We start from the raw sequence: 13,162 nt of genomic DNA, 5'->3' as shown, positions 1-13,162 counted from the left end.
AGTCCAGGTCCCCTTAGGCGAAATCGAGACTCCACCTAGCTGAGACCATTAACGTCACGTGAAAGGGCGGAGCACACATGTTACATCATCTTAGGGCGGAGCCATCTGGGCCTGCGGGTAAATGTGGCAGCGCATGCGTGAGAGTTTCCCCACCATTAGAAAATAAACAAGGCTTTACCCGCCTGAGATTCTCATTGTTGGGTTTCTCGTATACTCCGTCGCGGAGCTGTACAGGAACTGAGGGACCCGACACAGTGGGCTCCACACAGCAGATGGCCCCAAATGAATCTAAAAGGAGGAGTCCCTGATCGTGCGGGTCTGTTATGGGTAGGAGTCCTCATGGAGCCGGTCCTGTGGAGTACGGGAGCACCCACCAATGAGTCCTTCGGGAAGCAAATGTCCCTTGGAAGCGAGCCACATTGGGAATTGATGTTTGACCGAGGGAATCTCACAGGGTATATACTATGAGGGTCTCGATCGAGCAGATCCCTCGGAAGATTGCGATCCTGACTTGTGAAGCTCCACAAAGTGCAGAGTTTCCCAACTAAGCTCTAAAAGGGATCCAGAGCTAATAAACCCTGTGGGATCAGGGGTCTAGACTAAGAGGAGTCCAGAGAGGACCATGTTTCTGTCTTAGCGAGCCCCAAAGAGATCGGGCCCCCAGTGAGCGGGTCCCATGGAGCCCCAAAGAGATCGGGCTCCCAGTGAGCGGGTCCCATGGAGCCCCAAAGAGATCGGGCTCCCAGTGAGCGGGTCCCATGGAGCCCCAAAGAGATCGGGCCCCCAGTGAGCGGGTCCCATGGGTACAAGCGTGCTAACCGAGACCATAGGAGACCAGTCCAGCCTGGAGGCGGCGGGGGCGTCCAAGGGCGTCAGGCCCGGCCCGAGTCACTCAATGCACAGGGTCCTCAGCCCGCCTAGCCAGGATCCTTGGGGGAGCAGACGCCGCGGTCCAGGCCAGACTTCGCTCCTCCTCTCGGGGGCCGGGCCTGGGCGGTGCCTGGCGGCGGGGCGGGCCCTGCGCGGGGGCGCAGTTGCTGCCGCAGGAGGCACGACGGGGCCGGGGGCTGGGGTTGGACCCCGAGGGCGGGCGGGTGGGTGCCATGGATCTGCTGTCAGCACTGAGCCTGGGCGAGCTGGCGCTCAGCTTCTCGCGGGTGCCGCTCTTCCCAGTCTTTGACCTCAGCTACTTCATCGTCTCGCTCATCTACCTCAAGTATGAGCCAGGTGAGCTGGATTTGGGGACGCAGAGGGAGTTGACAAGGGGGGGGCAAAGGGTGCGGGACAGCTGGGGGTCTAAGGGGTGCAGACTTAGTGACGGGTTTGGGGAAGGAGGCGGTGCTGACATCATGAGGTGCTCCCCCTTCGGCGTGGGCTAGGGGTAGTGGAGGAGCCTGGGGGAGGGCAAGAGGTAAACCCAGATGGATGAGGTGGAGGAAACCTGGGGGTGGCGGGGGAAGGGGATGAAAATGTCAGCTCAGTTATTCAGGGGCGGATGGATTTGGGAAGACCCTGGGACTGGTTCGGGGGAGTAGGTGGTTCAGCGGTTGCGGGATTACCCCCTCGGACGCAGGTTAGAGTGTGGAAACTTAGGGGAACTGGAGAAGAAGCAGCCCCTGCGCCCTCGTGCTGGAGAGCTTGGGGGAGGGGGACGCAGGTGCCGTCCGGAGGGAGGAGTGGGACCAGATGGTTATGAAGCAGAAAACAGGTGCTGGGAGCTTGGGAGTGGGGGGCAGAAGGATTGTCGTGCAGGCATATGAGCTGGAGCCACAGGTCAAGGCGAGAGTTGGACGGGGGTCCTAGATGGGGGCCAAAGTAGATATCCTGGCCGCCCCCAGTCGTGACCTCGCTCCGTGTCCTTGGCGCGTTGAGCGGGATCGACAGCTGGTTGTCTATATATGGTCTGGCCGTGTTGGGGGCTAGGCTCCAGCTGGGCGAAAGTGACACCGATTACCCACCCCGCCGTGGGTGCCCTCCTTTCTCCTCGCTTAGCCGCTTCCCAGGGCGAATTCTTCCAGCCCTGGCGACCCTGTCCACTTACAGAGCAGAACTGGCCCCAGAGTAGGGTGACTTGGGGTCAAGCTCCTCCACCCTTCCCACACCTCTGCTTGACACTCTCAGGAGGGGAAACCCTGCTTCTGAATTTTTATAAATATTTAAAAAATGAGGATTAATGGCCTCCTTAGATGGCGTTCTATTTTTATACAAGGTTCCCAGGAGCAAATATTTCTCTTCGGCATGTTAATTATTCCAGCACACCAAGGAACTGAATGAATAGTAACATTTAACCTTAGAAAAAGGCACCAATCACTGCCCAACTTTGGAATCTTTTCTCCCTCTTACATGAGAATCACTCCAATGGATTTCCCCCCTCTGTATAGCTTTCTTTTTCCTCCGAGATGATAAAAATAGATACTAGTGCTTGCTTTAAAGAAAAAATACTCCACATAAACCAAAACTGAAAAACACAAAGAGAAAAAAGACAATTACATATGGTATCCATGTAGCTATCGATATACCCACTCATTGATATCCACTTACTTCTGATTTACAGCAATGCTCTGATGGATTAAAAATTCTGACCTTTATGTTAGCACTGTAATACATTACCAACTCTGCACACCATGGTTTCTACAGATATATGTTGTTGCTGTTGTTTGGTGCTGAATATGATTTCATAGTGACCCTCCTAACAACAGATCTGAATCTTGTCCTGTCCTGTGCCTTCCTCATCATCTCTGAAACACTTGAGCCCTTTGCTGCAGTCACTGTGTCAATCCACCTGGAAGGTCTTCCCCTTTTTCACTGACCCTTTACCTTTCCAAGTATGATTTCCTATTTGGAATAGCCATGGCTGAAGTATGTGAAATGAAGTTTCACCATCCTTGCCTCTAAGAAGCAATCCAGCTGCACTTTCTCCATACTTATCTGTTTGTTCCTTTGGCAGTTCATAGGATATTCAGTACTCTTCTCCAACACCACAGCTCACAGGCATTGATTCATCTTCTATCATCCTTATTCATTGTCTACCTCTCAGATGCATAGCAAATGATTAAAAAGGCCATGGCCTGGATCAGGCATACCTTCGTCTTTAAATTGACATCATTGCGCCTTAATACTTTGGAGTTCATCAGCCTTGGCCACCATGGGTCAGAAGAAACCTCCAGCCCAATGCTTCGTTCACAGATTTGAAATTTGCCATCTTCCATAACTGTGAGAGATCAAAAAATAGAAACTCTCTCCCTCTTCACTTTGGGTTCCATATTTTGATGCAACCTCTCACTGTTGTGATGGCTGGCAAACCCTAAATCTATGGGTCAGGCATTGAACTGGAGGCTTTTCCTGATGACTCAAGTGGTTACAGGGGCTGATAAATCCAAATCAGGGATAGGATGCTGGTTTACAAGGCTCCAGAAACTGGCAAATCAGCTCAGACAATAGACTCAAATACAATAAGTCAGATATCAGCCAGAGGCAAGATCCAGAGCAAGAACTTTGCCCAGAGTAAACATAGGTATTGGATACACACCATAACCTCGAGGAAACTCCCCTTATTTGAACAAGGTGGTACTGCAAGATTGTTACCTGGGAAAAGGGGAGTAAGGGTGGTGACAGGGGTAACAATAACTTGAGATTACTTGAGTCAGATCCTCTAATAAGGGAGTGACTCAAGATATATCTCACCCTGATTCTGCTTTAATAAAGATCATAATAAGATCATAACCATAGACATAAAGCTAGGATTTAGAACACATTGCAAAATGAAGGACAATCACATGAGATCACAAATTAGAGGACATTTGCATTCTTTATATAATTGTCAAACCACTGAAAATTATGATCTAGCCAACTTGACACATAACTGTAACCATCCCAGGTTCCATCCATCTTATTTGCATAATCAAGGAGCTGTCCAATTTCCTTGGGCCACAAGTTCCTTCTTTGCATGTTGTTATGTTCTATCTAATCCATAGCTGACCCTCCAGGGGGTTTTCAGAGATAGTTAATCACATGGGAGGAGATTGCTCATCTTTTTCTCTTCTTTGCATGTTAAGTGCCTTCAAGTCAGTTCTGATTCATATCAAGTGACAACAGAACAAAACACCACCTAGTCCTCCAACACCACAATCATTGCTGTGTTGGAGCTCACTGATGCAGCCACTGTGCCAATCCATCCTGTTGCGGGGGTTCCTTTTTTTTTTCTGATCATCTACTTTTTCCAAGCATAATGTCCTTTTCTAGGGACTGGTTTCTCCTCATGATGTGTCCAAGTATGTGAGATAAAGTCAAGCCTCAAAGTCTCACCATTTTGAAGTCAAGTCTCAAAGTCTTGCCATCTCTTCTCTATGGGGAGGTCCTAATATTTGGTGATACCCTGGTGGCCTAGTGGCAAGAAGCTGCGCTGCAATGCCAAAGGCACACAGTTCGAGTCCACCAGCTTCTCCACTGGAAAATGATGGACATTCTCCTCCCATGCTATTAACTACTTCTGAAAACCTGCCAAATAATAAAATAAAATAATAAACCTACAAAATAGCAGAGATAGCACAAGTGGATGGCTTTAACACATTCTAAGTGTTAAGAAGTCTAAGTTCAGGGTGCCAGTTCTAGTGAAAGAACTAGTTCTCTGTATTGATTCTGGAGGAATGTCTTTATTCCCTTCAGCATCTATAGACCTGCCATTCCTTGGAGTTGGGTTTTGCCTTCCTCTGTACCAGGAAGTTTCTCAGCCCACTGTCCTGAGTCCAACAGGACACACTCCACTCCTGGCAGTTCTTTCTTGGGAGTATTGAGGTCCTACTTCTCAGCTGGCTTTCCTCCCCTTTTATCTCCAGTGAGAAGGAAGATTTCACAGGCAACCGCCTAGAATCCCCCTTACATAGAATCAAGGCTGTTATTCGATTAAGGGGTGTCACTTTCTACCTTTAGTCCTTTTATAACTATTTGGTTTATTAGATCATTGGGAGTTGTTAAATAGTTTCAATGTTATGTTATTAAATACATATATTTTGGGGACACAATTCAATCCATGACAAGAGCAATTTGGTTGTACATAGTCATGTACATGAAAAAAATATATATATACATATATATGTAAATTATATGTGTGTATTTGCATATTTCTACACAGTCATTGAGTATGAATCATTATGACTAACTAAAAGGACCATATTAAGAAATTCACTACACACTACAAGCCACCCCTGACTTCTCTAGCCATTGAACTTTTTAATATTTGAAGGTTTATCTTCCCCCCTCTCAATTATTTTACCAGTTCAAATCAATAACTAGGAGAACAAACAGGTTCATTCTAGAGAAGAAGAGACCAGATTGCTCCTTGGAGGCAAGGATGCTGAAGCTTCATCTGACATCCTTTGGGCATGTTGCAAGAAGGGACCAGTCCTTAGAGAGGGATGTCATGCTTGGGAGGGTTGGAGGAATAGCACAGGAGAGGAAGATTCTGGATGAGGTGGACTGATTCAGTGATGAGGGTAATGGGGATAGGTGTGTCAGAGACAGTAAGATTGACACAATATAGAGCAGGGTTTAGGACTGTTGTACATAGGGTCACTATGCGTCGCAGGAGACTCAACGGCACTTACAACAACAACAGATCAGTTCTTTAGTTGAACCAGTAGCCAGAGGGTGAGTTTGCTCAGGTCTCAGCCATTCAGGTTGATTGCAGGCATCTATCTCTGATATGGTTTGTTTCTCTAGTAGATATTCTGGGTTCACCCTCTCTGGCTTCTAATAAAGTTTTGCTGAGAGGATTCTCTTGCTCTGAGTCTCTCAGAGGTATCACCATAAATCTAGCTACTCTCTCTGCTGCATCACTGTTTATTCAATCCTTAACCTCCAAAGATTTCTTCTTCCTTCCATTTGTTATTTATTTTTACCCTAACTTTTCTACTTTGAGAAAAGACCTTGGGTTCAGCTGCTTTGCTGGTCTCCGTCGATGGCAGCAAAACAAGCGCTTCCCACTCAGTTCCTTTTCCTTGACGTTAAGTAGGGCCACGTAGGAATAACCTGGAGGCTATCTTGACTACTAAGCACCACAGAGGTATTCAGTGTCAACCCCAGTTTTACCAGATGGACAGAAAGGTGCAGTCCATCCCACTAAGCCATTGGGAATGCTGGTGTACAGTTTCAGGGGTATAATTACTCTGAAATGACCCTCATAATCCTTTAATATCTTGCTTAGAGATTATCCCTATTTCCAGTGCCCAGACATTCATCCCTGCAGGAAAACGATTTTAAGTGATATAAAAAGGAACTGTATAATAGCAACAGGGTCACTCTCCACTCCTTGTTTCCCAGATCCCCAGAGAAATACAGGAATCTATCCCATGGGGACCCTCCCTTTGCCCCTCATGTTGAATGTGAGCACGAATTCCTGGAGGTGTGTAAGCTGGCTCATTATGCCATTATCTCCATTTTTTTCAGCAACAGACGTTTCAATTCCCCATTCCAATTCTCTTATCAATCCATTACTCTGAGGGTGGCAGCATAGTATGTCCATTTAATAGAATGCTCACTGACTCCTTGTTGCCCTCTCTGGGGGTGTGACCCTCAACTAGGTGAGTTCACACAGTGACTGCAGCAATGGGCTTGTGCGTGCTAGAGATAGTGAAGATGGCAGAGGCTAGGACCACAGTAGGATCTGTTGTTCATAAGGTCCCTGTGATTTGTGCGTGACTTGATGACACCACCACCACCAACAATGACATTGAACTCTGAAGTATGTTCCTTGGTCTGATGAAATATAACTTAGTAACCTTTACTGGTACAGTATCTCTTGTTCTAATTCTTTAATTGCATTGGCCTTCATATCTGTCATCAGGTATGCAAAGATAGTTTTAATATCTGTATTAAAAATAAATACAGATTATTAATGATTTGGATTGATAAAAGAATTAGGAGGGGGCAGATAAACCTTTATAAAAAGGTCAATGGATAAAGGAGCCAGGGGGTGACCTGTGGTGTAATGAATTGCTTAGTATGGTCCTTTTAGTCATAGCCATTGTGATTGGATAGAACTATGCAAATACACGTATATGTGTGTACGTAAGAACCTGGTGTCATCAACATCATTGGTCCAATATAAGGTTCATCTATGTATAGTATTGGGGAGCTCCACCCAACACCGTGCACCATGGGTAACCATTATTGCATTTGACACATCAGTGTCACAGTGTTCAGCTTCACAGCAACCACGAGTTGCCTCTGTATGGTAAGTGGCATCCACTTCTGTAAATAGCTTGCCTCCAGAAACCCTATGAACCTGGAGAAAGGATGAAAGTCACGCAACTGTCAAGGACTTTTGTTCATAGAGTCCACTATGAGTCGCCTATGACTTGATGGAACTTAATAGCATAGAGAGAGACCAGTTGGCCTAGTGGACCAAAAGTGACGCTACCAATCCAAAGTGGGTGACTCTAATCCGCAGCCCTCAGGCCCGTTTTTAATTGTTTTTGGTCAAACATTCTTTTAGGTTGTATAGCCCTGGTGTGCCCACTTGCTGTATAGAGGTAACTTGTGGTTGCTGTGAAACTGAACACTGTGACACTGATGTGTCAAATGTGATAATGGTTACCCATGGTGGACAGTGTTTGGTGGCGCTTCCTGATTGAAACAAGCTTGGAAGCAGGAGTGGCATCCACTTCCGTAAATAGCTTGCCTCCAGAAAACCTATGAACCTGGAGAAAGGCTGAAAGTCATGCAAGTGTTTGAGGATTTTCATTCATAGGGTCGCTATGAGTCACCTACGATTTGACATCACCTAACAACAACAACAATAGAGTTTTTAATTTTGAACACAGAGACTCTGGGAATTGAAGTGACCTGGTTTTATCTTTCTCTGCTGAACATATCACAATGATAGCTAAAAACAAAGATGCAGGAATGTAGGCTAAATCCTAGATGTGAGTCAACACCCCAGAAGGATTTCATTATGTGCAAATGTTGTTGTTGTTGTGTACCATAGAGTGGAACCGACCCATAGCTGACCTGCTCACAGGTTTTCAGAGTCAGTAATCGTATGGGAGGAGATTGCCTATTCTTCTGCAGAGCAGCTGGTGGATTTGAACCACATACTTTCAGGATTGTAGTACAGCTTTTTTTTTTTTTTTGTAGTACAGCTTTTAAGAGCCCACTTAACCACCTTCAGATTTACATCAAGCAGAGAGAATGTTCGCCAATTAGACGTAATATTCATATTTGACAATACATTCAGGTAAGAGAGATAGAATCACTTCACACAACCCACTGGCATGGAGTCCAGTTCTCTTTTTTTTTCTTTTTAAAATTATATTTTATTGTTTTGGATGGCTTACAGTTCCCTTTTTTTCATGGCTGGTCTATCTTCTTTTTAAAAAAATTTAGATTAACTTATTATTATTCATTTTAATGAAAATTTACAGAGATTTTGGATTTCCATTCATTCATTGTTGCACTTATCTCCCTGCCCACTCCTCCCTTCCAATTCATTCTTCTCTTTGAAAAGAAAAATTCTTTCGATGTTATACAATCCCACCCCCCAAGTCCACTCCACTATGCAGCCTTCATTCTGGACTCCTGTCATGACAATAATACCTAATAATATACCTTTTAAACAGTTCTCTCTCTCATCGGTTTCAATGCGGTATACATAATTTATCCCATTTTTCTCAGTCTCCCCCCAACTCCGATGTCAGTCTCATTTTACAACAGTGACTTTATGCAGTATTTGTCCTTTTGTGACTGAGATATTTCACTCAGCATAATGTCCTCTAGGGTCACCCATTTTGTATAATATTTCATAAGTTCTTTGATTTTCAGTGTAGCATAGTATTCCATTGTGTGAATATACCAGAGCTTCTCTATCCATTCGTTTGTTGATGGGCACTTAGGTTGTTTCCAACTCTTTGCTATTGTGAACAAAGCCGCGATAAACAGTTCTAACTCTTAATAGGCCTCTGAGTTTTAAGACTGTATTAGTGTATGTGCTGCCAAAGCGAGCACAGGTTTTAAGACTGTATTAGTATATGTGCTGCCAAAGCGAGCACAGGTTTTAAGACTGTATTAACGGGGAGGCTGCCCCTCTTCCTCCCACGGAGCAGCTCGTGATCTCTTGGCTAGAAGCACTGCCTGCTGTGCACTGTGCTGCCAGGGCTCCTCACTGTATAAAGGGCTGTCTCAATCTTCCAGTTCTCATCCAGACTTTCACCTTAGTTCCACCAACCATTCTGTTCCTTTTTCTCCCCAGACTAACTGTAAGCCCCTTAAGGATTTGATTAGCAGGTTTTGGAATGAGAATATACTGAACTCCTGTGTCCAGGAGTTCCAAGAAAGTCCCTTCCCCAAGCCTGGGACATTTTAACCCCTCATATGCATGTGGTCTCAGGTCTCCTATTGGTGGTTGGATCAGATGACCTTGGCCCCCTAACCAGTCCTTTTATTGGTCGACTAACTGAACTATGGAGTTCTGGTAGCCTAATTGGTAAGGAGTTGTGCTGCCAACAAGGCAGGTAGTTCAAACACACCAGCTACTCTGAGGGACTAAGATGGGCCGTATTCTCCCTGTGTGATTTATAGCCACTTGATAGCCTGCTGGAGGGTAGGCTATGAGTCCGTTCTAACTCAATGGCACAAAACAACAATAGTGCAGTGATTAAGTATTGGGCTGCTAACTAAGAGGTCAGTGGTTTGAATCCACCAGATGCTCCATGGGAGAAAGATAAGACATCCTGTTCCTATAAAGACTTAAAAATCTGGTAGAGTAATTACTCTGTTCTGCAGGGTCACCAGGAGTAGTAATCAATTCAAAGGCAGCAAATTTGGTTTAGTTTGTTTAAGCTTCTTTAACATTGGGGGACCAGCAAGAGTTTGCACAGATGGCTGATTAGCAGTGATTGGCCTCCCCTAGTGTTTACTTAGAACCTCTGTCTCATCTTCAGCAATATCCACGGCATTGTGTTGAGTTGTGTACCATCGAGTTGGATCTGACCCTCCAGTGGGTTGTTTGCGTTTGTTTGGTTTTATTTTTTTTCAAATTTTACATTATTTATTATTCAGTGTAACTTCCAACATGATACACTGATGTGATTTTGTGCATTTAGGGAAGAAACATATCTTTGTTAAGTGACAAATTGTGCGGATGGCTTCTGGAAGACCTTCATTCTAAGCAGCTTTTTAAAAAAATAATTTCATTTAGAAGTCAGGGCCTTCTTTCTTCAGTTTGCTGTAATCCACATTCACTGAACATGTATGGATCTTTGGGACCTGGTTTATTCCATGATGCTGGGTTAATATTTTCGTCCCAAGAGACATCTGGATTAAATAAAGCCAGACTCATGACATACAATGCTCCTCCAATACCTCCAGCTCCAATGAACATTAGGAGAGGTATCAAGCTTGGGTGCTTCTTGGCTTGACTGAGGATCTGGTGGAGCGGGTTTGCGGCAGAGCCCTCCCGTGTGGAAGGAGAGAATATGTAAAGCTGACCCTCCCATGGGTTTTTTTAGTCAGTCACATGGAAGAAGACTGCCCCGCCTTCTCTGTGGAGCAGCTGGTGGATTTGAACCCTTGGGATTGCAGTGCAGCTTTTATCCACTAGGCCACCATTCTAGTCTTCCCATTTCCTAGTAACCATCTGAAAATCTCCATCCTGCGGGAATAAAATTCTGTCCCCACTACCCTTCTCGTTCTTCCAGGAGTCACTCTTAATTTCTTGCTTTCATAAGACCCATGTGGGGACGCTGTACCAACGGATCTAAGAAGATATCTTAGATGGTTACTCTGTTTCACAGTAGCAAGGTTACGCAAGGAACTCCTGTGGAAGGGGCTCCCTTGGTTACCGTATTTTCCATGACCTGCTCTGGGCATGATCAGTGGATGAACATCTCATCCCCATAAAGCCATCCCAGCATGGTTTGGATAAACTCCACCTCAGCTGCTGATTCATCTGAAGCTTTCCATTGGGTATTTGGAGGGGGAAAAGAACACTTCACCTTCTCAGGGTAAACAAATCTCACTGCAGATTTTATCCAGTCCACCAGACAGGCTGGCCCTTCTAGGTTAACTCGCTGTGTCACTGGATCCTGTATACTCGCCTGTGACTTTCATAGTGACTTGAGGGTCATCCCAAACCTGCATCATCCCAAACCTGCCCTTCCATTCTGCAGCTTTCAGGATTATAGGAACAGCCCCGAAATTAGTCACTCTTACGATCCACTTTAGTAACAGTTCCTCAGGAGGTTGATGATACCAAACGACAGTGGACACACCTCCTTTGCATTATACCTCCTGGTTTATCCCATTCTCCTCCTGGGTGACCAGCAGCCATAGTGGTATTGCCTGTTATTCCAGGATGGTTTCTCATTTCCTAGTGAGTCTTGGTTGGGTCTTGAGACTAATTGTCGTAGCTCCCAACAAACTGGATCTGGTTCAGTACTACAGTTCACCACAGTATTTCTTTTTCTATACCTTTGTCACTGAAACTCAACATCAAGAAGACAAAGATTCTCAATACTGGGCCAATAGGCAGAACCATGATGAACAGAGAAGAGATTGAGGTTCTGAACAGTTCCAGCTTGCTCAGCTCCACAATCAACACTCTTGGCACCAACAGTTAGGAAATCGAAAGACAAATTGCATTAGGTAAATCTGCCACCAGGGACCTTTCCAGAGTGCTGAGAAGCAATGATGTCATTCTAGAGACTAAGGTGCGACTGATCCAGTCATTGGTTTTTGCAATTACTTGCTATCCATCAGAGAGCTGGATGACTAAGGATGATAAAAGAAGAATTGATGCCTTTGAGTTGTGGTGCTGGAGAAGAGTCTTGAACGTACCATGAACCAACAAGTAAACAAATAGGTCTGTCTTGGAGAGAGTGAAACCAAGTTTCTCCTTGGAGGCAAGGATTTTGAAGCTCTATCTCACATACTTTGGACACATGGTTAGGAGGGACTGGTCTTTGGAGCAGGACATCGTGCTCAGAAGGGTGGAGGGACAGTGCAGAAGAGGAAGACCCAGGATGAGATGGATTGATACAGTGGTGGCTCAGGCAATGGCAGTAGGTGTGTCAGAGTCAGTGAGACTGGCTCAGGACAGAGCAGGCTTCAGAGATATAATACAACACAATGGTACATAACAACAATAACAACATACTTTTGTAGCAGTTGCTGATAACAGCAACCAAGGAATTATATTTCTTACCCTTCCCTTATCACTCTGTATTTCCTTATGCATCCAGTTTGCCAGTTCTCAAGTACTAGATCTCCCATTCCTACTTCCCATGAACAGCTTTGGCCTCAAGGAACTGCAATATATGAGAGTCCTGGTGGCCTAATGGTAAGGAGTTATGCTGCCAACCCAGAGGCAGGCAGTTCTAATCCACCAGCTGCTTCTCAGGAGAAAGATCAAACATTGTGGTTTATAGCCCCTGAAAATTCACTGGAGGGTCAAGGTCAGCTGTGAGTTGTTTCTGATGTGAAGACAACAGCACACAACCACAATAAATGCAACATAACAGCTGTTGTAATCCATGGGTATTATTCATCCCCTGGGGAAAACAGAGTTTTCTCATTCTCCTGTTGATATCCTCTTTTTACCCCCAAACCACTTCTGGGTAGCCTGGGTTGTTGTAGGGAATCACATCATTCTTAAACCAACCAAATGAATAAATTCTTTTATAAAGTGCAACGTAACACTGGCTCCTATGCAAGTAGAGGTTAAAGATGTCACATACAGCCAACTTTTCCAAGCTGCTCTACCACTCTCTCATCTCTATCATCAACTAATCCTCTTCACCACAGTACTTTCCCATACTTTGTTGCTGTTAGGTACTGTCAAATCATCATCTCCCATCTTTGGGTTCTGTCATTTGATGCAACCTCTCACAGAGCCCACTAACCATCAAGTGAGTGGCTCACATGGCTGGAGAGGTTGGCAAGTCCCAGATTCCTGGGTCAGACACTAGAGGAGGCACCTCTGTCAAGTCATTGCAGAGGCTGGTGAACTCAAATGGTCAGATCAGGTGCTAGGCGGCTGGCACACAAGGCTGCAGACGCCAGTAAATCAGGTCAGATGATAGACTGCTGGCTCGAATACAGGCAATCAGATCGGGGTGAGCCAGATGAGAAGCTCTCCTTACTTGAGCAAATCGGTGCAAGGGAAGGACCT

At 45.3% G+C, this 13,162-nt stretch overlaps 1 protein-coding gene across 1 annotated transcript in view; it reads left to right on the top strand.

Moving 5' to 3' along the window:
* The first annotated feature begins 1,102 nt into the window (after window positions 1-1,102).
* The window catches only part of TMEM38A (transmembrane protein 38A), a 46,345-nt gene continuing 34,285 nt past the window's right edge, over window positions 1,103-13,162 (top strand). Inside the window, exon 1 of the mRNA XM_006898275.1 lies at window positions 1,103-1,227. Coding sequence (XP_006898337.1) covers window positions 1,104-1,227 — 124 coding nt within the window. The 5' untranslated portion in view covers window position 1,103. The remainder of the gene's footprint in view (window positions 1,228-13,162) is intronic.

This window comes from Elephantulus edwardii, unplaced genomic scaffold (assembly GCF_000299155.1).
Source record: "Elephantulus edwardii isolate Elephantulus edwardi_28Jun2011 unplaced genomic scaffold, EleEdw1.0 scaffold00226, whole genome shotgun sequence".
Classification (NCBI taxonomy): Eukaryota; Metazoa; Chordata; class Mammalia; order Macroscelidea; family Macroscelididae; genus Elephantulus; species Elephantulus edwardii.
The sequence above is the reverse complement of the archived record's forward strand: the minus strand, read 5'-3'. Positions and strand labels throughout refer to the sequence as shown.